The 27,926-nt window shown below is 47.7% G+C and overlaps 1 protein-coding gene across 2 annotated transcripts; it reads right to left on the bottom strand.

Moving 5' to 3' along the window:
- Positions 1-54: 54 nt before the first annotated feature.
- On the bottom strand, positions 55-27,662 carry LOC118791340 (wiskott-Aldrich syndrome protein family member 3-like). Of its 2 annotated transcripts, XM_036548660.1 has the most exons (10): positions 27,388-27,662; positions 15,103-15,276; positions 13,522-13,656; positions 7,474-7,627; positions 6,310-6,427; positions 4,805-4,882; positions 4,171-4,346; positions 2,338-2,613; positions 1,386-1,768; positions 55-504 (listed from the first exon to the last, which is right to left on the bottom strand). In XM_036548660.1, exons 2-10 carry the CDS (start codon positions 15,233-15,235, stop codon positions 347-349), a joined length of 1,611 nt encoding a protein of 536 aa, XP_036404553.1. In that variant the 5' UTR covers positions 15,236-15,276; positions 27,388-27,662; the 3' UTR covers positions 55-346. The 2 variants fall into 2 exon arrangements, with proteins under 2 accessions (XP_036404553.1, XP_036404554.1); XM_036548661.1 differs by lacking the exon at positions 4,805-4,882.
- Positions 27,663-27,926: the final 264 nt, after the last annotated feature.

Below are 27,926 nucleotides of genomic sequence, written 5' to 3'. Positions count from 1 at the left end.
GTGTGTGCAATTGTGTGTGTGTGTGTTTGTTTCAGTGGGCGTGTCAGACTGTATATGTGTATGAGTGTGCGCTTATGTGTAAGTGTGTGGTTTAGTATGTGTATGACTGTGTACTTATGTGAGCGTTTGTGTTTTGAGTGCGAGTATGTGTGTATGTGTGAGAGTGTGTGTGTGCATGCATGTGTGTCTCTTCCCTCTCTTCATTCTCCGGATCATGTTGCAGTTTACACTATCAGATGTACAGTGCTACACCCCGTCAAAATACACTGTAAAAAGCAGCCGATTTTAGGTGTGTGCCTCCCTCCTCCCCCCCAAAACCCCTCCCCCTTTCACGTCGCCCCCTCCCTCAGTCTGACCACTCGTTCTCGTCCAGCTCGGAGTCGTCGTCCGACTCGCTGTACTCCACAGCGATGCGGCGCGACAGTATAGTAGCCACATCGTTGCCCACGGGCTCCTTCTTGGCCTCCTGCTCGCGCTGCTCCTGCACCTTGCGCAGCTGGATACCTGAGAGGGAGGGACAATTACCCACAATCACCTGCTGCACCGCGCCCAACACGCAGGAGCCAGAGAGCCTTTACACACCTTTACACGTGCACGTTGCATCGAAAATTTCACCTCTGCCATTGCTGAAGCTAGAAGTGTTCTGATTCGCTGGCTTGTTATGAACAGTCCCTGTGGTCTCGACTCTGATCATTACTAGTTAGCAGAGGAATGACAACACCGGAATCTACTGCTAGCAATGAAACATCAGAGAAAGAGGATGGAAGAAACGCAGGAACTGAATATCTTATTCTTATTATTCTTCTTATTCTTATTATTATTATCTGTCACAGTAGAGCATCTGTCCAGGAGCTTTCTTACGTGTGAGGTAATGCATTTTTCCTTCACTTTAAACCTTAGCCCCTTAAATAACCTTCATAAAATCTCACCCCACCCCCCCCCACCTTTTTCTGTGATAAGAGGGGGGACTGTACTGGACCATTCTATATTGCATCACTGGCATTTGCTCATTTTTGTAAATACTTTACAACTGAAAATAGCATTTGCACTGCTGCAGGTGCATAAGGACAAAAGGTCAAGGATGAACAGACAAATAACCATGGCACACTGATTCCTGCATGAATCACACTGTTCTTTTATTGCACAGTGTTATTTTATTGCCACAATACTGCATCAGACCCTCTGCTGAAGGTTTTATATAACCAAAATGTTAGCTAGTATATAATATTGTAACCATGAATATGTATATTTTACATACGTATACTATGCACATTTTTACTATACTCCCAATGTGCCTATGATCCCTGCCATATAGGATTAGGTTTGAGCTTGGTGCATTTGGTAGAATCGGTATGTTTGGTAGGACCACCGGTGCGGCTTCTTACCTCTGCGGATGGCTGCAAGCAGGTCGCTGCGGGCGTCGCTCATGGGGATCAGGGGGACCTGCCCCTTCCTGGGGGGCGCCTCGCCCGGGGCCGGGGCAGCGGCATGAGCCGGGGAGGGGGCGTGGGTCGGGGGGCCGGGCGGGGGCGGCGGCGGGGCCACCGGCGGGCCGCCGGAGGGAGCATGGGAGGGGGAGGGGACGTAGGAGGCAGGGGGTGCCGGGGGCGGAGGGGAGGGGCTGTAGGGGCGGGACATGGCGGCAACCGAGCTGGGGGGCAGGGCGGGAGGGGCGGCGGGGCTGTCGAAGGCTGTCTGGGCGGAGGGGATGAGAGGAGGAGGTGGGGGGGGCGCAGGCGGGATGAAGTACTCTGGCATCTGTTGGCCGCTGTGGGACAGAAACACGCAGTGAATCAACTGCTCCTCTCTGCGGATCTCTCCCCCTCTTCTTCCTCTTTCTCCCTCTTCCTCAAAACAGAGCTGTGACATTTTGACCTAAATGAGCCACTTTCTATAAAACTAAATTATGGATGCAACAGAAACACATTTGTTAATTATTAATTAGTGTTAATTCATTTATTCATTACTCAATCATTAATCATTAATCAATAATCATTGTTAAATAACTTAATAAGAAACCAGATTTACTACTGAATATAGTAACCAGTACCATCCCAGACTTAAACCACTGATATTAAAAATTTGGGTTCATGACTACTGTTTGAGAGAAAGTTTTGAAATTTATTCTGGCCACATATGCATTATAAATAACCTTTATTAACACACACAGCAAGGAAATACTACCTTACACTAAACACACCTAAGACATGATTCTGTGTATTGACATTCAATGTTTCACGAACACGACATTCATAAAACTGGGTATTCAATGAGAGGTAATGCTATGATGGTGTAGAGGGGGAGGGGAGAGGGGGTAGGGGCAAGAAGGGCACAGACCTGTAGTCTTTGATGGCTTGTGGGCGGGGGCCATTGAGGGCGGGGTCGGCGGGCGGGGGGGCGTGGGGGGGCTGCACGCGGCCCAGGGAGTTGGCCTGTCTGCCCGCCGCGGAGACGGGGGGGCGGTAGACGCGGTCCAGGGACTGGGTCTGGGAGGGAGCGGTCAGGAGCTCTTTGCCCTCGGCCGCCGAATAGGAGCTGGACCCACTGACCTGCTGGGAGGGGTGGTTAGGGCTGGCGGGGTAGGAGTGCTCCCCCACGTCTGACGCCACCGACCTGGGGAGGGAGAAAAGAAGGGAGGAGGAGGAGAGAGGGAGGGGGCAAACGGAGAGAGGAAGCGAGAGGTGAACATGCTTTTAAATGGCTACTTTTCTCTTTGAGATACTCATTCTCTGAAGAAATGTTCTCCTCACATAGCTCAAGCGAGTGCAAAATATTCATTTCAAAAATATGTTTGCCAACTGGTGTGCAGATGAAATTGATTTAAAAGATTTGCTGTAGAGTAGACTAGCCAGGAGTTGATTTGTATCAATAACCATCCATTTAATGTTTACCCTGAACCTCCAAACCATGGAAGAAACTTCCATTGATAAAATCTGAAATATAGCTTGAGACCATTGACAGTATGCTTAAAACTTAATGCTAATATTCCACTGGTATTTTGTGACAAGGCAATTAGTCTTGTGTTGAACTAACTTTGACAAGCTCAACTTACAGAAGGTCAAAGCTGAGATATTAATTCACGTGCAGTGACAGTCTTTCAGTATAGGCATTTAACTAGGAAGCCGTACATGTGCCCTGCAGTCATCACCACAAGCCTGCCCGTCTGAAGAGGAAAAAACTGCATACATATAACACTTCTTAAAAAGAACTTCTTAAATGTCATTTACAATGATTACGAACAAGAATATAACTGCAATAAAATTCTACTGAATAGAAATTATATTTGAGAAAGAAGTTATGCATGAGTGATAATTCAGCTGAGGGACTGATGATCTGAAAATCTTTTTACTCTTTCTAGCTGAAAATGAAAGTGAATTAGTGTATCCATTGGGATACGGTGCTGTAGGCTGTAAAGTGTTTGCACTTCTTTTTGAACAACAGCAGATTAACAAGTGTTTATTAATTCCATACAACTTACGCATATATACATCTGTGTTTAAAATGAACACGGTCTCCTGTAATGCAAAATGACTGATTGGTAGTCTGTAGTTTTCTTTTATCATTAAGTTAGCATTCCCAATACATGTTTCAGGAAAAATCTTTCAGTTCACAAAGAAAAACTCATATTTTCTGATTGATGGGATTCATTGCTTCCTGGCTGTGTAATGTTGGGGCTGAAAATAGACGTTAATTTTTCTGACTAAACTGTGAAAAAAATTCTGACAAGCCTACCCAAAAGCAGTCACTATAAAGTCCAACATTTCACTTAGAGTGAATGTGTTGTTTACTTAACGCCTGTCAACAGCTGTGTTGCTGTTATGATCATGTCTTTGTAAATCAACATCTGCCTACTACCACTATTGGCCTGTGGAGATCACTCTTTTTAGATATAGTGAAGAGCACTCGTTCCACCCACAGAGGGCAGCAGAGAGGCACACTGAATAGGCACACTGAATAGAATGCTTTGCGAGTGCATTGCTCTGAAAGGAATGTGCTGGAAGAACAGTATTTTGACTGGAACGTGTGAAGCACTCTGATTGGAAAGCATTTGTAGAGAAGCTTTCTGATTGGAGTATGCTGGAAGTGCAGCATTTTGATTGGAGTATGTTGGAAGTGCAGCGCTCTAATGTTTATCCTGAGGTTGGAGCCCCGTGGGGGGGCTACACTCACCTGTTGTCGGGTGAAAGGGAGCCCTCTGAGGACATGCCATGGTAGGGCGAGGGCGTGAAGCGGGTGTCGGGGCGGAACTCCTTGTCGTAGGCCATCATGTTCCACTCCTGGCGCCGGTTCCGGGCCTTGCGGACCTTCTTCACCTCGCGGGTCGGGTCCTCCACCTGCTTCTGCTCCTGACGGGGGAGAAGGCGGGAGGGAGAGAGAGAGAAAGAGAGACAGACAGAAAGAAAGAGAGACAGTAGCCCTCAATACCTCACGTCTAAAAGAGGCCCACAGAGAAGGAGAGAGCCAGGACCGCGCTCCAGGAGCGAGCTTTTTCCAACACCCCCCCCATCACACACACCAACCCCCCAAGGAAAGGGCTGGCTTTCGTTCAGTAACCGGGATCGGACCATCATTCACTTACATTAAAAACAGTAGGTTAAAACCACACACAGCAGTGAGCCTGGCAGAACTGCACTACGTCAGAAACCACACGGGGAGTGGGGGGTGGGGGGGTGGAGGAGCTACAGCAAAAAGGAACCCAATCGAGGAGGGATCGAGAGAGAAGACACACCTCTACGGCTCTGCGGGTGGGCGGCCGCGCTGGCGGACAAACACAGTACAAAGGTAGCAGAGGTAGGTCTCTTACTGATCTGCACAGGGGACTTCTGTGTGAGGCCTCTCTGGACTGGGGCCTAGCCTGGTCTGAGTGGGCCGGCCCGCCTGCCTGGAGAGAGTGGGGGGGGGGAGCGCCTGCGGGGTTAGACCGGGAGCTCCGCCCAGAACGGTGAACACACACAAACACACGGGGTGGGGGGGGGGTGCAGGGCCGCTATTCAGCCGCACCCACAGAAAAGGCCCTCGGTGCCACTCAGCGGCTGCACTGGGGCCTGCTTTGGGTTTTCAAAAGGCACTTGCTGATGCAGTTACAGTGTTACTACAGAACAGGAGGCTCACTATGCCTCATGGGAAAAACCTGGCTGGGATGGACATAAAGGTCCTCTCTCGGTGCTCTCACAGAGAACACAGTCGGTGGAAAATGACCATGTAAACTGTGCAGGAAGCAAGCAAGGAGGGAAAACTTGCCCTGCAAATCGAGTGTTTCGAAGTATCAGGAGGCTTGAGCACTTACAGTGTAACTAGCAACAAGCCAGAGAAGAGAGAGAGAGAGAAAGAGAGATGCGTGGGAGAAGAAAGAGACAAAGAATAGAGAGAGACTCAGATGCAGAGGATGAGAGAGGGGAGAGAGCTGAGGATAGAGCGAGAGAGAGACAGGCGAGGTGAGCGAGAGGAGAAAGGAAAAACGACAGGCGTTTAGCCAGGGGAGAACAACAGGAGGGAGACAGACAGAGAAGAGAGAAAGAAACCACAGATTTGGAGGAGGAAGGCAGGAAAGAAAACATGTGAGACAAAAGAGCTGACAGGTGGGAGAGTGACAGAGAATGAGGACATGTGGCATTACAGCTGGTAGAGAATGGGCAGAAATGACATGAGTAGTGAGAGAGAGCCTTAAATCTGGCACCGAGGCAGAGAGAGCTTAGGGAGACCGCAGCAGCACTGCACCGCTCGCTGCGAGACAGGGCACTTTCAAGATCCTTTAAGAACTCGGGGTTTGCAGGTCCCGCTGGATAACTCCAACACTACTCATGCACTGTCAAGCACTCCTATCTAGTCACATAAATCATAAAAACAACCACCACACTGAAGAGACAAAGGGGCTCTGTTTATGCAGACTTTATTATGTTACAGTATGTATTATTCATACCAGTAAACACACAGCAGTTGTGTGAAGCAGTAGCTGAAGTGAGGATATAAAGCCCACAGATAAATGTAGGACATATTCATCCACATGCATTTGTGACACATAAACACACGCAAATGTATGACATATGCGTACACACAGGTGCACCCCCCCCCCCCACCTTGGACAGACACAGATGTATGGCACGTGCAAACACAAACGCACCTACACACACACACGCGCGCACACACACACACACGCGCGCACACACACACACGCGCGCACACACACACGTGCGCACACACACACTCGCGCACACACACACGCGCGCACACACACACGCGCGCACACACACACACAAACACACAAACATTTATGACACACACAAACACGCACACATATATGGCACACACCTTCTGACGTCTCTTCTCCTTCCTTTTGTCCTCTGTGGCTTGGAGCATCTTCTCTTTCCACAGGTTGAAGAAGTAGGAAGGGTCTGTGTAGAACTTGAGCCCGTCCTTCTTGTCGTCCCTAGAGGAAAACACACCCCGTTACAGCACCCTTGTGCACACCCCCCACCCCCCGGGTGTGCATCACCACGCAGCCTGAGAGAGGCAACACATACAGCAGACAGCATGTCACATTTGACAGATGAACAATTACTATCCGCACGGTTACTAAAGTAGCCTAATAGCCAACAGCCTAACTTCATCCGAAGGAACTCACAAGACTGGGGCTGTACAACTACAATTCCAAGCTGCAAAAAGGAAACCTCTCCACATTCTTAATGACCCAAGTCTACTTAATCTTTGGCTCCCACAAGGTTCAAGAGATTCAAACCCATACAAAAAATATACATTAATTAAAAATACTTAATGTATATTTTTAGCTCAATCAATATATTTTAAATATAAATTATTGCCCTTACGTTATACGTTACATTATTGCCATGCTATATTACAATATATTTCTGATTTGCGTTCATATATTTTCATTGTATTAGAAATATATTTTCGGGCTGGACACCATTTCTTAATATATTACAATATATTTTATTCCCATATGGAAAGTACCCCCTGCACATAAGATCTGCTGTAAAAGATCTTTTCGGCCAGCTTAAGAGGGAAATGAGATCAGGCTGTGGAGAGTGTGCTCTCCTGGCAGTAGCTGCACAACAGCTGCTCTGTCATTTGGAAGTGTCGCTAGGAATCGTTTTTGTAATATGCGGTTGTTTGCGGTTTATTACTTGCTTGCTAGTTATGGATTTGAGCCAAAGACAAGCCTCCATTTTATGCACTATTTAATGGGCAATAAAGACTTCTGGAATCGTGAATCTTAAATACCCTGGGACTCGCTGAAGTTTATCGGTAATCTACTTCCTGTTTAAAACGAAGCGGTACACAAGCTGACAGATGGAGGTTGTTCTCGTGTCACGTTCTGCATGGCCTGTCTCACCCCAGCAGCCTGGCTCTCGGGCTCACTGATCCCTGACCGTACTTTGGCTTGAGGGGTGTTAAGAGCGCTGATCCATCCCCTCCCCCCCAACCCCCCGGCTGACGCATGGTCGGCAAGCTGACCTGTACGGGCTGAGGATGTTGAGAGGCGGGGGTTTGTCGCAGCGGTGGTACATCTCCATCACAGGGTTGGGGATGGAGTTTCTGGAGACCACCTGCTGGTCCTGGATGGTGGAGCTCTTGAAGGCTTTCCTCATGTTGATGTCCTGCAAAGAGACTGTGTCCACACACACACACACACACAAACACACACAGATGCTCATTGACGATTTCAAAATGAGAAACTGGCACAGTTGTGCTGACTGATGCACCAAGGGACCCCAAACAGGGCTGTTCTCTGAAAGATTATACTCAGAATAAAGCTTCTGGTGACTCACCACACATTAATCACTCTGCCTTGAAAACACCATTGCCCTTGAAGTGATTCTACATTAAGACACACTAAACGCTAAAATGTGAAGCATCGCTCATTCTTCAGAATGAATTCACCCATTAAAAACACACTAAAAACACAAGACAGGAAAAAAAAGAAAAGACAGAAAGGTGGAACAAGGATAACGCCAATCCAAAAAAATAAAACAGGCTCAGTTGTAATGAGGAATTCAGGCCTCAGCTGTAATGAGCAAATAGCTGCCTCTCTGACCCAGCATTTGGTTCATAGCTGCCGCCTGCAAATGTACCACGAACGCCAAAAAAGGGACCTCCGCAGACCTCGGACAGTCCGCCATGGACCCCACGGCCCGGCCCAGCGAGCTGACCCAGCTTGGCCCAGATCGGCCCAGCTCAGCCCATGGAGTGAGAGCGAGAGCCTTAATCTAATGGCAGTCGCGGCAACAGCTGCGTTCTCGCCTCTCGCACTGGCCTTCCAGGATTTTAATCAAGGCAGTCGCAACCTCCGCGGGCCGCCCCTCTCTAAGAGCCCTTAATTACTCCCCGTGGAGCCCCCGCTCTGGCCCCCAGCCGGGCCGACAGCGATTGGACTGACCGAGAGCGTATGAAGCGCCAGAGTGCGATCCGCGACAAAAGGTCGGTGGCGGGGGGATGATCCAATCCCTTCAACCAAAGGGATTTCCCCTTAATGACACGGAGAGGATGGGCGCCATCCAGGACACTCCAGATGGCCATTCTCTCACATCGGTCTTAGCGATACGTACTGAGGCGGAGCGTGTAAAAGATCACAGGACGTAAGACGCACTGCCAGCGTCACAGGGGTGCAACCATGGGGCGCGGTGGTATCTGGAGCGCCAGATTACAGTTAGCAAGTTTGTTTGAGCTACACATGGGCCGCTGCTGTTGTATCTTCATTTTACATTTTATTACATTTATTCCTTCGCCTAGTTATCGGCCTTCTCCCGAGCAATTTACGTGGTCAAAGTACAACAGCAGTGCCCGATCCGGGTACTGAACCAGTGATTGCAAGATCTGTTCCTTAATATTGGTGGCCATGAAGTGAGCTAACAGGTTAAGAATAAGGGTGTTACGATAGCAGAATTTTGAACTTTGATATGACATAAACTCAGTTTCAAGATATCTAACAATGGCAACTGCCCCCCCCCCCAAAAAAAAAATAAAAAAACGCAAAATACTACAACATTGACTTCACTGTATGTCAAACAGAGCAGGTGAGGTTAATGTAACCTGCATAGAACGAACAACTAATTCCTTACTGAAATAACTCTTCAACTTAACTCCTACTGGATGTGTTTAGCAGAAGAAAAAGGATCAGTTACGGTGAGTTCCGTGTTCGGCTTCCTCGGTACGACCAAATGTGTAATTCATGACACTTTTTTGAAATGTATTGTCTTTTCAAAAAAGTATCAGTATCTGTACTTTTGACACCTTCAACAAGACCTGTTGGCGTAAAAGCTCTGTTGTGCGAACGGCTCACAGAACCCTTTGAGTATTAACCTGTGACTGCTGCCCGGCACCCTCTGCAGGTGTGTCTGCCAAGTGGATAAATAATGTAACGAGTCTGGGATGCTCCTTTGATCCTCAACCCCTGTACTTCACCCCATGTCTCTGTGGGCTCCACAATGCCATCTCAGGGAGAACACAGGGAACAAAGGAGGGAAACAGCTGACCAATGAGAGGGAGCCCTGCGGCAGGTCTTTCATTATTCAGGGACCTCTTCCAGGTCTGTCTGGGTCTGTCTGTCTGAGGCGGAGACGAGATGCCAGACATGCCCTTCCTGCCGCGCTGCCGATGCCTCCTCCACACCCAGGCTCCGTGTCCTCTTCCCCATGCACCGCAGCTCTGCTTGAGCTTAACAGGCCACCGTAGGAGCCCTAACCAAAGCCCAAAGCACTGCCCATCTGTACACTCCGAGTGTTTCCCCACACTGTTGTCCGTACTCGGGGGTTTTGTGAAGCTTTTGGTACTCCTATCCTTTTGGTAATCCGAAACAATACAAATCCCTATCACACATGACAAACATGTGCACTGTAAGCGATTCTGTTCATTCTTTCAGTGTAACTGCATACTGTATGACCCCTTTCAGTCACAGTATTTACTCAGCAAATCAATGGCAGCTTTCACAAGAGTGAGGTCACGGGTCTATGACTGCATATGTAATTGCATTGTCAGGGCTCCCAACACCATTCCCTGTGTGCTGCGCAAACTTGACAGACCTGGTCTCCTGCTCTGTCCCCCTGTACTTTGACCCTGGGGCTGCTTGACCGTCAGGGGTGAAAACGCGCCACCCTGAAAAGGGGTCTCAAAAAGCCATTTTGAGAGGGCACGGGGTTCTCTCCTAGGCTCGACTCATTGCTCACTGCTCCGCAGGCAGGCCCGCAGGGCAAGGAATAGAGGTCAAAGGTCGTTTGGCGGCCAGACAACGTCACATCAGATGAACGTACACTCCGAGAGCTTCGACTAAGAGGGCAAAGCATTTGTGAAATGCTTCATTTGTAGACAGTTTGGCACCCCCCCACCTCAAATCCGACATATTTTGTGACTTATTTCTGATGTTTTAAGAACAAAGGTAAGATATTTAAGGACTATTTTCACTTCTGCAACTTAGCTCCCCCTGAAACAGGGCTAAATTCAAGATAGAAGTTTGGGGAGAAATGCTTGCTGACGCACACTGCTTTTGCGTCTGCATGACCACAGACCAGCGATTGCTCTTGGCAGGGAAAATCATTTATAAATAACTTTGCAGTTTTGTACAAGCTATCCAATTTGTTAGTAGGAGCAGCATACTGGCATTTATAGATTTGATATTTATTGATATCAAGCTAGTGTGTTAGCTAGAAATAATTTTGATGTATTTTGCTTGCTGCATAAAAGAAAAAGGAATGTTTTTGTTTCGATTTGGGCAATTTTACATGTCCTTTGAAGGATAGTGAGATATTTGGCAACGTTTCATGACTTCTCTATGACTTTCCCGGAGGACACTGTATTCCAGCATTTCCAGTACTTTTGGAACTTGGACAGTTGTACATCCTTGAACCTGACGGGAACTTCACTTGTGAGAGTCATATTTGCTCAAAATGAAAGAAACATGAGGTGCAGAAAATTATGCAGGATTATGATTACACAGGACACCATGTGAATCATTATAAGGAGTTTAATCCTCAGCCATTCTTGTTAGGGGATGGCACTGTGCTAATTCTGTGTAGCAAAACCGATGGAGACAACAGAATGAGGGCACGACTCAAAACTATGCTGGCAAAATTTGCTGTAGTAACTTCAGGGTTTAAATTTGTGGGTCATTTCTACCTGCCCTTGCCCAAGGACACTTGAATCTGAATGTGCTCACAGGGTTGTCTCCACTTTAGGCCAGTGGTGGATGGGGAGGAGGTGAGGGGGTGGTCTGAAAGCCAGTCACTCCAGGTACAGTTGCCTACTTCGTACTCAGTACAGCCATAGTGCGGTTATATGTTTGGCAGAAGTAAGTGTGTTCGCCTTTTCATATGACGAAGTATGAAATGGCAAGCACAGTTGCATGTAGCTACTTTGATAGAGCTGATCTGAACTGAATGAGTATGCAGGTGCTCGGTTTTATCTGTTGCATTACAAGGCTGCTAGTTGGTTGTTTACCGGTATGAGGGAGGAGGGGATGAGGAAAGGGTTAATCTCTGATGTCCTTCAGGAGATACCTGTGCTCAATTTAACATTATGGAAACAAAACTGATGGACCCGTGTCTGCTGGGGCCATCGAGCTGAGGTTGAATGCAGCTTATAGATACAAGCTATTAGTTTATAACAACTGAGGGATCTGGGACGTCATGACAGTTTTGATTTGATTTACAGATTTGCGCTGTCATACTCTGTGGAGATAACACCCCCTCCAACCCACCCCCAGCCAAAACCACCACCTGCCACCATGACCACACTATACCAGAACCTACCACAATGCTGACTCATTCTCAGCACAAACAAATACAGATGGGCCCAAACGCATCTTAATCTCTAACAACAGAATTTAAAAAGCACTGAAAATGAATGTAAAACTATACACTATACTCTTTCTGTGTTCCCTACAGACCTCTGTGACCAGGAAAACTGATGGGGGCTTTTGGTTGTAGTCCAGTGACCTTCACCCTGGGCCCAGGTCAGGAACAGCACAGAGAGGCAGTGTAGTCCTCTATCTGCTCCTGTTTCTGTGAACCAGCTCCCTCATCAGCATGCAATCCACATGCGCCCCTCCCCTCCCCAAAGCCCCTCTTATCTCACCTCAGCTTTTGATACGCCTCGGCAAACATCAAAGTCAAATGGGCAGACCTTTTGTTTTTATGCTCACATACTTTTCTCTAATGGCGCCCGAACGCCCGCTATCATTATTTGGGGCTTTCTTTGGAAATCTGATGAGAGAGAGAGGAAGAGAAAGGGAGTGGGGATGAGTAGGGAGAGGGAGAGGGAGAGGGGAGAGAATAGCAGCGTGAGAGAGAGAGAGAGAGAGAGAGAGAGTGTGAGAGAGAGACAGAAGGGAGTGGTATATAGAGGGAGAAAGAAAGGGAGAGAGAGATGGAGTGGTTAGAGAGAGAGAGGGAGAGAAGTGAAGCCTTGAAGGGCAAGTTGAGTTGTTTCAACTGAATCACTCATATGGAAGGAACGCTGCCTCGGCTGACTAATGTGATTGGATGCTGTCATTTCAAATGTTTCCAGCAAATGAATTAAACATCATAATCTGTTGCTGAAAAATCAAATCTCGCTTTGTTTCTTATGCTGTGGAACTTTTACATGAAAGGGCATGTCTGTCTCTAAAAAACTACATTTCACCATCACAGTAATTCTTTTTCACAGATCTTGCTACGGAGACGCCAGCGTTTCTTTCCTTTCTCCACAATCGGAGCAGCCAGGGGGCGCCGGTGAGCAAACAGGAAAACAGGAGCCTCGGGGAACCCGTGCACTGCGGGGAGGGAGCAGGTTATTTCTGTCTCCTGACAGCTCAGCTGATCCCCAACCTCTGCCACACAGGAACAGGAGTCGCCCTAGACAATACGCTAAAGCGGGCCAGACAGAGCTACCGTCTCACCCAAAGTGGCACAGCAGCTAACGAATTCACACCGCGTTCGATGCGCAGCACAACACAGCAGCTCAGACCAACGACAGATGACAGGGGCTCCTGGGAGCCAAACAGACCTAAATGGGGAAAAATATGTACTGGGGCTGTTCTGTTCAAACAGACTGTGAGCGCTGCTGCAGAATCCTATGAATAATTCAAAACAGACGAGAGATGAGACAGTTCCTTACACAAAAAAGACCAAAATTAAGATACAGAGAATGACAGGTCGGTGCACGCTGTGTTTATCGCAAAGGTTTTTAAAAGATTAGACGGAATAAAGCAAAAAGGCAGGTACCCAACAAAAGATAATGCAATCCGAGAATAAAATACACAGAAAAAGACAAGTATCGATTTTACTGAAAAAGATCAAAAAGAGAGTGCAGTGAAAGGCCATACAGACAAGGTTTTTTGACAGATACCTATTGATAGTAAAATTGAACGCAACTTCAAAAGCATGATGAGTCATGAGTATTAATAACTAGACACCTGCATCTCAACAGATCACAACTGCCATCCCCTCTTCAAAATAAATCCACACCTGCTCTAACTAGGCAAACCCACTTTGCATGCTGGCCCCACCCACCCAACACCCCAGCCACACCCACCTTCCTCCACAGTGGAGTCTAACTGGGTAACCTTGACAGCCAGCAGGTCCACCCTCTCCTGCAGGCTGTTCATGCGCATGTAGAAGCTGTTGGCCTCATTGAAGAGCTCCCCGAAGATGTCTTCAGCATGTCTACCTGCATTAACACACATTTGCGCACACACACACACACACACACACACACACACACACACACACACACACACACACACACACACGCACAGTCAGTTTGGAACAGGGTGCACTGCTGCCTCCTCCAGGGCAGCTGGCTGAAGTCACAAAGGGTGGAAGTGGGGGAGGGCGGTATATCCAAGCTCAGAACCTCTGCAAGGATCAGAAGTCATTAAGACCTCAGGTTGAAACCAGGGGATAATTGAATGGCATCCATTAAACATAAACGTCCAGGAGTAAATATAGTCCCCTCCAGTCTAATTACTGTGATACACACAAACAAGCATCTATTATTCAGTGGGCTGGATAATAGCACCAGGACAGCACGGCGGATTAGGTTACTGCCTCTCAAACGTATATTGTTGAACGTTATGATGAGGACAGAGGGAAAGTGCATTCCAGGTCACTCCTCATGAAACTGACCAAGGCAAACCTTGAGCATCACGCTCCTACGGGGTGTCCTTGAAATGGAGATACAATCCGATCAAGCATTTCTGTGAATCTCTAACCTGTCTGATAAAGATGTCATATCTCATGTTTATAACCTGTCGGGTCGCAATCAAGGAAGCTGACCTAGTGGTCTGGTGAGCAGCATTTTGCCATTCAGAGTCAATAGAGTTTCCCAGGCACATGGGAGGTGTTGACGACACATTCCTCAGTAGGTGCCAGGACAATCAAATGGTGAGCCAAACAAACTCATGAGGTCCAACCTCAATCTACAACCACACAACAGGCAAACAAGAGAACCCGCAGTAACCAGTCAGTGAACAAAGTGGTGACTAAGTGATTAAACAGTGAAATTCTAGTCTAATGCACCAAGGAGCTGATCCCATGCTCAAAGCAAAGTGGCTCACTTAGATGACCCCTGATGCATTCAATCGAGCTAGACCAGCAGCAGAAGTGGGTCAGAAGCACTGTGTGTGTGTGTGTGTGTGTGTGTGTGTGTGTGCGTGTGTCTGTGTTTGTCTGTGTGTAGGGCGGGGAGGGGGTCCGTGCTGACCAGGCGTTGGACCCCCGAAGATCCCCAATGTTTTCTCTGCACCCCTGCTGTGTGTGCAGCGCCTGTGGAGTTACTGGAGCGGACAAACCCACTTCTGACCCACTTCACTGTCAGACACCCCAACCTCCTTCCCAAAAATGAGACACTCAGGAGAGGAGAGAAATCCAGAATGGCAAGGCGGGGACCGATTTTCACACAGCTCCAGTGGCAACACTGTCATAGTGTCTGTGTTTTGTCCACCCTGTGTGTGAACAGCATAGCCTGTACACAGCATACACTTTCAAGAGATAAAATGCAACTTGGAAATTCCTGTGTCACCACATTGCTTGAATGCCAGCTGACCATTGCCCTGCTCTCTCATGGTAAGAGAGAGAATACTTCTGCCCTCCGCCAGCAGGGCGGCGCACTCACTCAGGCTGCCCAGCTGTTTGATGATGGCGGCCAGGGTGCTGTTGGTCACGCACTCCAGCTCGCTGGTCACCCCCTCTGGCAGGGCCCCCCGGCACAGGTGCCTGGGCTCGATGCTCCTCTTCACCAGCGGCATGGCTGCTCCCGACCGACGCCCTCACCTGGAGCGGGACACACCTGGAGACAGACAGAGAGAGGGAGAGAGAGAGAGAGAGAGAGAGAGAGAGAGAGAGAGAGAGAGAGAGAGAGAGAGAGAGAACTGGAATCAAATATAGCTGAGACAGGCGGGACGACAATGTGGGAGGGGGAGTCAAGTCTTTTTACGACTTCATACCATCTTCTTACCCCTGACTGCTGGGTTGGAAATCCATGTGGGACTCACTACAGCTACTCTAACCTACTTCTAACCAACTGGTCAACATGACAACAGCATAACAGTGTGAGTTTAAGCCCTAGTACTCTAAAGGTTGTAAGTTCAAACCCTAACTAAGCTATACCAAAAACATATACAAGTATTACAGAGATGGCCTGGAGTTTCACTCTTGTGACTAACTGGTGCAGTATCCATGGGGTGCATTCATCTGCTTCTCATGTAGAAATGGTAAAACCACTATAACCCTATGACTCTGAGGTACAGGTCTGAGTCAGGCGTTAAGAGGGTACAACTCTGTCACAAGAGCGAAATAAATATATGATATGGGATACGATAAATATATGAAACAAAATGCCTTTCTTTCAGAAGAGAGCTCAGAAGGAATGCATGAACCAGACTAATGCTGGAAGCACACTGTGACGCTTCGAAACTGACAGAGAGGAAATTTACAAGAGAAGGATGAAAACAGACTGATTTGGAGCTGACTGAGAAAAAGAGAACAGAACAAGATTTTGAAAAGCATCTCCAAAATTCTAAAACCTCTGACTGATAACAGTTATAGTAACTGTGCAAAATAGGACACAATCGTGTCCAGAGAAAAGGCCAACTCATAAGAAAAAGGGCATTGCATTATGAGGGAGTACTGTTATTGGGTCCTTTTTGTTACACTTAGTTGGTTTGCTGTTCATGCATGGGAGACACTGTAGGAATGTGTAGTGTCCTGGTTTCGGGAATTTCAGGGCTCAGGACCTGGTAGGGAGATGCAGGGAGACTGCCCTACTGCTTTTGAAACTGGAAGAGAAGCACTGTGTTCCTCTGTGTGTGTGTGCGTGTGTGAGAGCGAGCGAGAGAGAGAGAGAGAGAGAGAGAGAGAAAAAGAGCACAGAAAAAGAGGGAGAGAAAGAATGAGAGTGAGAGAATGCAAATGAAAGCATCCTCGTGAACAAAGGCCGCAGCCTGCGTTAGCGTGCCCGTGTGTGTGTGTGTGCAGACGCTCCACTGCAGCCTCTGTGTGTGTTCCCCCTGTGTGAGCACTGTGCTACATCCATCTGTATGTGCGGGTGAGTGACACACCCAGACTGGGAATGAGTGAACGAATCCACTCCTCACCGTGCGGTCAAATGATGAAGTTGTACGAAGTTTGTGCCTGTGTGTGTGTGTGTGTGTGTGTCTGTGTGTGTGTGTGTGTGTGCACGCGTCTTGGCACGCACTGTGCTTTGCCCTTCAGCCTAATTGAGAGTGACCGCCTGGCCTCCCCCCTCTCCCCACACAGCCCTAATGCAGGCTGGCATTCCACGACTCGACCAACCGCCCAGGCTGCAGTGCGTGCCGCTGGAGGAGGGGTGAAACTGGAAATCCTCCCTCCTCTCTGTGACCCTGGGACCCCCCACCATATCTCTCTGCCTCTCATTTCAGCTGGTATCAGACTTCTGGGAGCAGGTCTTGCCTTGGTGTGTTCAAAAATCTCTCTCTCTCTCTTTCTCTCTTCTCTGGGCTTGCTGCAGCAATGCCCCCTCGCAACCTCAACAGCAGGGACCACGCTCCTCATGTTAAATACTCAAATGTTCCTTTCTCTCTGATTTCAACTGAAATATTCCCCCTGTGGCTTCAGGACAAACATGATAAACCTCTCCATGGCCTTCTCCTTTTTCCCTGTCCCCAGCACCAAACAGTGATGGTATATTGGTCCTCCGGCCAGTGATCACTGAGCCTGTATGAACACGTGGCATTCCTGTGGGTAGCTAAAACTGGGGTGAACACTGCGTGGACAGGACTAGGTGACTTAAAAACCTGTATCTAGGAGTAATAAAATAAAAAAAACAACAACAGTTATTCTTAATAAAATTACTATTAGTTGTCATCTACTCATAGTAGGCATCCAATTCAGGCATCCAATATGGGAAGCAATACATGGGAAAATCCTTTTATCGTTCCTACAGGCTTCCAAGCTTTCCAGTGTTCTGATCCATTTCAACTGTTTTCAGTTCCTTCAGTTCCTTACTTTTAGTTTCCCATTTCAGGTCAATGCTTTACTTTCAGGGCACCTCTGGCGGATCATCTAGATTTGGTGGCAGGGACACATTCTAGTTCAGAAACCACTGTGTAGCCTAACTAATCATCAACAGTCATTTTAAACCCATGGCACAAAAGCACAGACGAGGCTCAAGGCCAGAGCAGCACTGATGCAAAAATAAAACTGAAATTATTTTAACTAACAAAGTCAAAACAAGGTTGTTTTTGCAGTTTCCCCCTCATGCTATGTCGCAAGCTGATATTCTGCTGCTAAATCAAAGTGTGATAGTGATGTTTGCCATCTTCCAGACAGACAACAGCAACAGAGCATTCCATCTGTACCATTAAAACCACACTGACAGAAAGCTCCCTAATATGATAAAGTGGTCATAATGTGGTCACTTCCCAGCACGCTAGCAAGTAATACAGCAATACAGCTAAATCAGTTAGCTAGCTACAATGTGTCCACACACACTTCAGAAAAACCTAATCCATAGTGCCTTGCATTGTTAAAAAAAGTTACACTGAGGCAATGAGGCAGTGGGATATAATGAATGTTGGCATGCCTTTTTAGCACATTGTTAGTCACACAGGGTGGCTGAGTAAGCTACACTCTGTCATGCAGGTGAAAAAGTGCAGCTGCAATTACACTGAGGGGGTGAAAAATCTTCCTGTGTGGACAGATCTCCCATAGAGGAACGCACGAGGGTGTTTTAATCTTTGGCATTCTGACGCGGCGGCGGCGAGCTTCTGCCGTGCTAGCTCCGATCGGCGCAGAGCAGTGCGCTGCACGCTTTGCTTTCTGTGAAGAACGCGCTTGTGATCTGCCATTTTACACGTCTCTAGACTGGTCAGAGCCTTGCACTCACGTCTGTAGCACACCTCTTATTCCATTTTAATGATCTCTCTGCACATTTCCTCAAAAAAAAAAAAAAATATGCACCAACAACAGACTTCTGAACAGAACCTGTAAGAATCTGTAAAACAGAACTGAGGAGTACACCCAGGTTTTTGGCAGAAGAACAGGCTGTGTTTTTTCCTCCTACCCATAAAGCTTTGAGCAAGGGGGGTGGGGGCATGGCGCACTTGAGAGGTAGAGCCGAAGTGTGTCGAAGAGCTGCGAGGCCGTTGCCAGGGTAACGCGCCAGCAGGACTTTCTGCATGCTCCGTTGCCCGTGGCGACGGCAGAGTGACAGAAAGACAGAGAGAGTGAGAGAGAGATGGAAATGGTCACTGTCAAACAGAGGGAAATGATAGTATATATGTGCATGTAAGGCGAAAAGGAACACATTACAAGCTCACTGACACAAACACTACACATTGACCCAAAAACTGTCTTAACATCCTGTCTCTTATTCTTTGACTAACAGGAAGTAATGTTGCTCCAGGCTAAAGACCCTTGCAGCCTCTTGCATTGGCTTGAAAGCCACCTAATTTGTATGGTGGGGAAAAACAGCAAGCATAAAATGCTGGAGATCAATAAACTAGAGGCAGTGAGAGAGTGGGCATCTTACTGCTCCGAACCCACTCCTCTTTGATGGGCTCCTTTAATCATGCTGTGATGGGCAGGAATCCAAACGCCATCGTAAGGGTGTGCTCCAGCCTATGGGAGGCATTCTGTATTAATGGTTCCTTCATTTCTCTTTTGTCTTAGGACAATGGAGTCCAGCACAACCACTCAACAGTTTGGTTCTAGCTCCTTGCAAGGCAAGCATTGAAGTACCCAACACTTCTGCTGGAGGTTGTTATTCTAAGACTAAAGACAGATGAAACCACATAAATCCCTCATTTTATCCTGTCACTGACTGGACCCATTTCAAATTGCTTCCTTTTTTTTTGAAAGGATGAGTGCCAACTGTCTGCTGAAATTCCTCTGCGCTTTCTTCTCGGTTTGTAAGGGATTCTCTCATACTCTTCACCTTCCAAGTTCAAGATCTGTCCTGATCAATACTGGTCACATTGGTATTCCTACTTGTCAGACAGTAACATGGCCAGGGGTAACGTCTGCAGCTATGAAACATTACCCACAACCCCTAGCTGTGGAATTCACCTTCAGTCAGCCGGTCAGCGTAGTGCTCCGGAGCACCTGTTGAACGTGCCCCCCGGTGTTTTTAAGCCTCCCCCTGATAGCGGCGGAGCACACATCACGAGGGAGCGCTTTGAACCATCTGGTGTTTTGGGCCCCGGGGGCAGCCTGCTGTCGGGGCCGAGTTCGTTATCCGCGATCAGTGAGTCACAGTGTCACTGTATCCTGGCCCGAGATACCCTTGCTGGAGCTCTGCGGCGTTTCACACAGTCAGCGGTTCTGCGGCTTTGCAGGGGGAGCCGAACGGGCAGGTTCGCTAATGGAATTAAAGGCTAGGCTCTGCTGGTAGCTCTGCCTTTACAGTGAGTGAATGGGATTCTGTCAAAAGCCCACCACTGAACGCAATTTAATTCACTGAAAACCTCTGTCCGAGTGTTTAATATGCGAAGTTGTAGTCACATGCTAATTTTGTTGATGACACTTTAAATCACAAGCTCTTTCTTACCTGTGCCTGCCTGCCTGCCTGCCTCTATAAATAACTCAGCCCAAACTGGTTCAGATTTTCTGCGACTCTGAGAGGAAATGGCAAACCTCCAAATGCGGCTTCCGTAGATATCCTTTTCGCTTCGCTCCTCACCCTGAGACGGCGGAAAATTATTCTCATTCAAACGAGGTTTGCCACGGATACCGCTTAATTAAAACAGTCCTGAAATATGATTGCTTATTCAGTTGCTAATCCAAAAACAAAATTATGCAAAACTGTTCCAAATAGAGACAACAAAATAAGTGTCATTCCTCCCTCCCCAGCCCCTCACAGGCAGTGGAAGTGTTGCCATGGTTTCCTTTCAGGCCTTGAGAGGCGATGATGAGGCGGAGAGTCCGGAAGCTGAGGGCTCGCTGTGCAGAAGGGAAGGGAAGGGAAGGGAAGACAAAAAAGAGCGAGCTGAAGAGGAGAAGCCATCCAACTGAGGAGCTCGAGGTTAAGCGGGAGCTCAATTAGCTTTGAGACGCGGCGAGAGCCTCTCTGCCGATGTGGAGAGAGCACAAAGACACCAGGAAAGAGCCGCAGTGTAAGCGTTGTGGGCTGTAAACCGAAGCTCGTATTTCGGGGAAAGCAAACGTTAACTGTGGCGGGAGAGAGAAGGCCAAAGGACTCCCCCGTTTAACAGATAATGCGAGCTGACGCTCTGGGCTGGCCACAGGGCAAAATCCGCTTTGCAAGGGTGGGGGGGGGGGGGTTCAACAGGGCAGGAAAGCAAGTGTTGAGAAACCATGGAGGCAGAATGGATGCTGTCCTTTTGTACCGGGTGCCTCTAGTGCGATGCCATAATCAGAGTGGTGGGCCACGGAGTGTCTGAAAATGAGGTGGCTCTCATTACATTACGTTACATCCATTTAGCAGACACTCTTATCCAGAGTGACTTCCAGCGCAAGAGAACAGAAGTGTATGCGTTCAAGTTGAATGAGCAACAGTGTCAGACCAGGTTAACAATAATCCCAAACCAGTGAGTGTACGCACAACACCATTCGAGCACTAAAACAAGTTAGCTTGCGCGAACCTGAAACCAGACAGCCTAGAAAACTAAAGGAAGTGAAGTACATACACTACCATATATCATAGCTCTAGATTAAATTACTGATAAAATCCTCAGCCCCTGTTCATCAGGCAGCAACTGGTGTGAAGCAAAGCTGGCGTCAATTCCTTTTCAATTCAGTCAGTTCAGAGAATTAATTGAAATTCAGTTCATGAATTGAAAATGATTTGTGGAAAATGATGTGGCGATTTTCAATTCATATTGATTGATCGTTGTCATGCTGATAACTTCACACTTTCTTAACCTGACTGAACTGAAATGGAACTGACCTCTGATGTGAAGTGTAGTTTACTGCGTGCTCACACAGAGGATGAGGAGTGCTCCTTCCAGATCTCTGTGAGGCAAAAAGGCACAGCGTGACTGCAAATAAACTGGCGGCCTACACCATAGCAACCTCATAATAATAACAGTTAGGCTACTATCATCAAACAATTCACAGTGAATACATTGACCCTCGTTATTAAGGCCTGAATGTGTGAACACTAGCCAAAGCTGTTACTACATATGAGGCCTTAATCTCACCAGTCTTAAGAGAATTCAGGCTATGCTTATCAGTGGAACTCATGGTAATATTCAAAGACAACATCACTCTCCCTCACCCCCATTGTAAGGGCCACACGGCTCAGCTGGTACTGAGTTTAGCGTTTTCCATTCTGAGCTGCACAAGCCTAGAACATAAGCACAACAGAACCTGTACCCAGCCTCACTCCATTTTAGACTGAAAAACATCAACACCTTTTATGTGGTGGAGGGAATAAACACACAAACAGGCCGGGCACAGTGGCCTTTCAGCGCTAGCGTGCGGCAGAGCTTTCTCTGGCATGCCGGCCGCAGAATAGCAGAATAGGGGCTGGGCGGGTGGCAGTGGAGGCTTTTCCAAAAGTCCCTTTCAGCCCCGCTGCACGTTTCTGTCTGAACTTTTTGCCCCCCTCGCACAATTAAATGTGTCGCTGTCAGCGCAATCGTGACAAGTCAACCGGCAAACCCATGTGACCACCCCCACCCCCCCTGCACCTCTGGGCATGATCAGAGAGCGGGAACGGGTCCAATGGGGTCACAGAGCTCCATGACGCCCAGAATTGCCTGAAACTACCCCGGCCTCTGAGAAAAGATGCAAGAGATTGGAAGAAACCCGCCACCCCCCGTTGCGGGAGTTTCGACACGCGTTGAATTTCTCCCTCCTTTGCGGCGGCCACGCCAGGGACGAAGCGGACACCGTGACCGCCCGGTCGCCCACGCATGCCCTTGAAATCGAGCGACGGGCGAGAGAGACCACGCCTGGCAACAGTGCTGTGGTGGTGACCGCCACGCAGCCAAAGATGTGCCACCTCTCCTGAGCATGGTCTCGCGCCGGGGCTATAATTAGACGCCCGCCGGAGCTCCATGGAGCGAGCACGGCCGCGACCGAATTTTTCGGTGGGACAACGCCGCTGAGCCGAGACTGGAAGCGTACCTGTGAACCCCCTCTCTGGGTCTCTGAAACACCACATCAGCCTAAACCTCACCTCAGCCTCTACAGCTAAATGCCATTTCTTAAGAGCAGAACTCCTTGGTGACAGCATTGCATTGTACATTGTTTTCTGGCTAATGACGATTCCATGTTAATTCAACCCGTGAAGGTCAGTATAGGTATGACAGGTGTCAAAATAAAAGTACCTATGAAGGTTTCAACCATCTCTGCGCAGCGATTACCATATACATCCATACATAATATTCTCAAAAAATACTTTCATCAATGTACCTATTTAACCAAAATGGCTCCAACAGAAGACTCGTCTTCAGCATCATCTTACGGGGGCTCCTGTCCTTCAGTGTGGAAGCAGCCACAGACGATGTCTATCCAGACAAACAATAATGGCGCGGCTAAGCTGGAGGGAGATCGATGCCAAAAAGCAACTGTGCATCAATATCCCTGTCGATAATAATCCTGCCGATGCCCACGTGAATACTACAGGGCAGCCGCAGCCGTTTCGTTCGACACACACAGACACACGCGGGAATTGATTGCGCCCTTCCCGAAATGCTGAACACAAGACTGCTGGGGGGCGAGGCAAAATTGTACTTGTGTAAGGAAACGCAAAAACCCGTGCTTTCTCGCAGCCATGCTGACACGATCTGGGCTCCTCCTCCGAGACATTATCAGCAGTTCATCCCACAGTTGGCATTTAACACGTAGGCTACATATAACCAGTTTCAATTTTAACTCCTTTCTAAAAAAATCTGTAAATATTTGATTAAGCATTTGGTTGGACAAACACCACGTAAATGGCTTCTGCAGGTCTGGTTCGTAAAAGCTTGTTAACATCCAGCCAAACAGCTGAAAACCCTGGTTTTAAAATGACACAGAAAGCTATCCAGGGCGTGGGTCGCATCTCCCTGGCGGCTGCTTACAGCAGACAGGGCGTTTTCCTACTGTACCCCTCGGCGATGGCACTGACCCTGCTCACCCTCCACAGCCCTGAAAAAGAATTAAAAACAAAAGAGCTAGGGCTTATCCCCTCTATAGAGAGAGAGGGAGAGGGAGAGGGAGAGCATTCACAGGGCCACTCTGCTGAGCACACTGTAAAGTAGGTGAAAGGTACAGTGCATGGGCTGCCTTTGTTGAGGGTGGGGCGGAGGGGGTGGGGTTCATATGCTGGGGGCAGATTAAACCTTCTAAGCCAAGGTTTTCAAAAATAACACCACCCCCCGTTACAGTGGAGGCCAAACCTCTTATCCCCCACTGCTGTCTGCTGGGGACCTGGTGATGATCAGCGGCATGAGGGACAGCCTCCGCTCTCCGGACGCCGACGTCGGTGACACACCCGCTGCAGCGGCCTCGACGGCCTTTCGGCCTTTTGTCTTTGTGCCCTTACCTGGTGATTCTTAATCTGACAGACCTTCGCCATTTCACTGGATGCTTCTGTTACAGACTCGGTGCATGGGGTTTTGCCGGGTTTGACCCAATCTCCAATGGACAGAGGGTAGGGCGGCTATTTACACGCGAACCAACCAGGCGGCCCTTGCGCACCGCTGCCATTCCAACAAATGAAATCTTTCATTCTCTCTGTGGCGTTCGATCTGGCGGTCTACGCACTCAAAATGATTTACAGCAAATTCGTCATCAGATATGTCGTCTTCGCCAAGGTCTCAAGAACTCAGACATGCCCTGGGTATTAAAACCAAGCATGACTCCTCAGACTGAAATGTGGTCATCTGTCGCGGAATATAACTCTAACAGTATGCTACTGTGATGCAAGATAAACAATGGTCCATAAGAGCAGCGTTGACACCATGCGGACACTATAATACAAGGCAACGCTGCTCTAATAGATCACTGTTCTATGCGCTCATTGACACACTTCACCTCATAATCATACACTGCATGGATGCTAAAAACAATCACTGCTGTAGCACTGCCATACAGCTTGATGCTCACTGTGTTATTGACCGTATTGTACCTGTATTAAGTTAGCTGTTGACAGTCCAAATGTACCACACCAGGACATCCATGTAAGTGTCTGTAGATAGAAGCCCAATAGACCTATTTAAATGAATATATTTATAGCACTGGCAAAAAGGTACATCTTTTCTCTGCAAAGCCATGTCACCACCCCTTACCCCTGTACTCTCTGTCTTTGAAATGAAAACCTACTGTCTGCAACTTTCTATAAATGTATGACTGGCCTTGTGGTTCTCAGTGGTTCCAAGTGTAAAGTGGATATGGTGCATGGTGCATGTGCAACCTTGAGCTCCTATCAAACACCATGTTTGGAAAACTGGGACAACACGCATATTTACCCAAGCAGTCAATAACACAAACCTGTATGACAGCTGTTTTTTATGTTAATTAATGTTAAGCACGTAGAAAGTAACTGTGTGTTTTGACATGCGTTTTGATGTCCTGCTTGCCAAACCCCTTAAAATGGACTCCAAGAGCAGATCATTCTGTCAGTTTTCATGTCAAACGTATGACTATACCCCAGCCCAGACAAAACCATACAAACAAGGATATGAGGACAAACAAGAGCTGTAAAAATCAGCCAGTAAGGAGCAGTCTGAGCATGACCTCTCCCCCTTTGAACTGGGGTTTTCAGACAGGCCAGACTTTACAGGCTGTTCTCTTAACCCCTTTACATTGTTAACTGAGGCAGGGCGGCAGTGTAGCATAGTGGTTAAGGAGCAGGACTCGTAACCAAAAGGTTGCCGGTTCAGTCCCCGCTGGGACACTGCTGCTGTACCCTTGGGCAAGGTACTTAACCCACAACTGCCTCAGTAAAAATATCTAGCTGTATAAATGGATAACATTGTAAAACAACTGTAACCTATGTAAGTCGCTTTGGATAAAAGCGTCTGCCAAATGAATAAATGTAAATGTAAATGCTGTAGCCGTAGTCCATTCTAAAATAAGGACGTGACCACGGAGGGACTTCAGTAACAAGGCCTGATTAACTCTGGTGCAGGCCTCGATGTGCCTCGTTCACCATTCAGCTCACGCTGCCACTTGTTGGCCCAATGAGGGCTCCTCGCTTCCGGCGTGCAGCCACTGTAAAAGAAGGCTCAGCGGCCTTGACACACGCCGAGCGCCAATGTCAGGCCCAAGGCATCAATTTTCTCTCCCGCGCCCCTGTTCAGAAAAGGATCCCTTCTGGACTGCTTGGCCGAGCTATAAGAGCAGCGTAGATTTGCTAGAGCCTTATTTAACGAGTGGTCCTGCTCCCTACAGCTTGCCTGTTTGCACTAATTAGTGCCTGGCCAGGGGAAACTCACAGTGATGAGGAGAGTCGGTAGGCTCATAGGTTGCTGTAGGCTCATACGTGTGTGTGTGTGTGTGTGTGTGTCCGACATCACCAGTGAGCACCAGCTCTGAATAATTGGTGCACACACACATATTTTTCTTTGCTTCATGACTTGCCTTTCTGCTTGAGACTCTGAGACCAGATGTACTGTACCTTCCTAAGGAGTTAATGACGTCAGTTTCTTGCCAAACAAGTGTTCCTGCTCATAACCATTTAAAACCATTAGAGAACAACTGTTACACATTTATGTCACATCAAATTATGCTAAAATGTATTTATATATTGATTTGGTTAACAAAGCTTATGTATAACGGTTTACATGCAACGCATAACGGTTACATGCAATAGTTATGTATGCAAAGAGATCAACGATATAGATTGTTCTTGGTGTGCGAGGGCAGTGTTTTTTTTTTTGTTGAGTGTTACCTTTCCATGTTTGATCGTATCTCATTTTCTTGGCCAGAGGGAACTTGCAGTACCAACAGGATAACCGTGCTTGTTGAGCTATACCAAAGCATATTCCCACGCTGATCGAGCAAGCGTGAAAAACAAACAAGTTTTCGAAGAGCGAGCCTACCGCCTTTGCGTTAATGAAGGTTCCCCGCTTCCAATGGGGAAAGACGCACATCATTTTGCCCTGGCAGATAATGAAACATGCCTCAATGTAGTGTTCATCACGCTTCAACAACGGCACAGGAGGGTGGGCGAGAAAGACTTTCCTACTAGACTAGGTACTGCAATTGTAATATACTGAAATAGTTGGGTATCGTAACAATCTCACACCAAGCAGACCGTTGTTGCTTACTTTAAAATTTAAAAAGAATGACTATCATAAAGTGGCAATAATGTCATTCGCCTCAATGTCATGTCATTTTAAGCGAAACTACAGCTAAAAAGGATTACATCACACGCCACTATATAAAGCCCCTCGGTAGTTAACTAGCTAGCTAATACAATTAGCTGCCAACCTAGTGCAGTTGGAAATGGTTAAAAGAGCAATCCGATACACACAGTAGCTAGCAATGCTACTGCAAACGACAACCTTGAAAAGAGTTGACTGAGCACCCAGCTAATGAAAAGGCACATGCCTATGGCGCAAATGATCACAGCGAAATGAAATTAGCTCCTATGACTCCCATCATTCCAACTTTCGTTTCAAGCAAAAGCTGTTCCAGGCAATGCATCTTCCACCGAATCGGCATTTTCCCGTTCGTACTGTGATCTTCTTAAAATCATCGCGCGAGTGAGTTTATCCAGAAACCATTTCACGCATCAACTTGGAATCCGCTCCCACCCCTTTCAATCAACACACAGAAAACAGTCAGTCAGCCCTCGCTCGCATATTAAACGCACACGTGATATCGTCACAAATTCCAAATCGGCAAAACATCCTAAAGCATCCTTAGATTTTGCTTATCCAGAGACGGCAAACCTGTGCGACCGATTAATAAACAACAGACAGATAAACACGCTCGAAACGGATTAAAAATATCCTCAATTTACCTGTGGGTGGCTAGCGTTGTCCCTCCCTTCTTAATGCTTAGATTTTTTACTCCTTCTTTCTCTTCTGTTTCTCACTCATTAGCTATTGCAGATTGAACGATTCAAATCGATTCGAAACGCGTTTTTTCATAGTGGTGAATTGCAAGAATGGAGGACGCTCCGGCAATCTGGAAATCTGGGTCCCCTTCTGTCTGCATGTGTGTTTCCTTGGCACCGTCGACTCTTCGCGAGTGATCTGCAGCAGCGAGACCACGGCGCATGCGTGTCTTGCTCGTCCAGACCACCACCCACCCAATGGTTCACAAATGCATTACACGCAGAATTTATCACACACCAGAATTTATCGTACCAGGTTGGAAGACTCCCCCGGGAAGAGCAATTGCAACCTCCCTGCCAGGCCATGACATTGTAGGGTATGTATCTGTGCGAGCCTGCTGTAATTAACCATGCGAAGAAGACACCATCACCAGCCGGTCATTTGTAAATTACAAAATTAAAATGACAGAAAAATCCAGCCTTGAATTTAGCTACAGCGAATG

Source organism: Megalops cyprinoides, chromosome 16 (assembly GCF_013368585.1).
Source record: "Megalops cyprinoides isolate fMegCyp1 chromosome 16, fMegCyp1.pri, whole genome shotgun sequence".
NCBI classification, from domain to species: domain Eukaryota; kingdom Metazoa; phylum Chordata; class Actinopteri; order Elopiformes; family Megalopidae; genus Megalops; species Megalops cyprinoides.
Note: the sequence above shows the minus strand (reverse complement) of the source record. Positions and strands in the feature narration are given on the sequence as shown.

Coding starts and splice junctions, on each gene's coding strand:
- LOC118791340 (XM_036548660.1), bottom strand. CDS start 15,235: ATGCCGCTGGTGAAGAGGAGCATCGAGCCCAGGCACCTGTGCCGGGGG. Junction 6,428..7,473: donor AACATCCTCAGCCCGTACAG/GTCAGCTTGCCG, acceptor GTTTTCCTCTAG/GGACGACAAGAAGGACGGGC. Junction 4,883..6,309: donor AGGAGAAGAGACGTCAGAAG/GTGTGTGCCATA, acceptor CACTCTCTCCAG/GCAGGCGGGCCGGCCCACTC.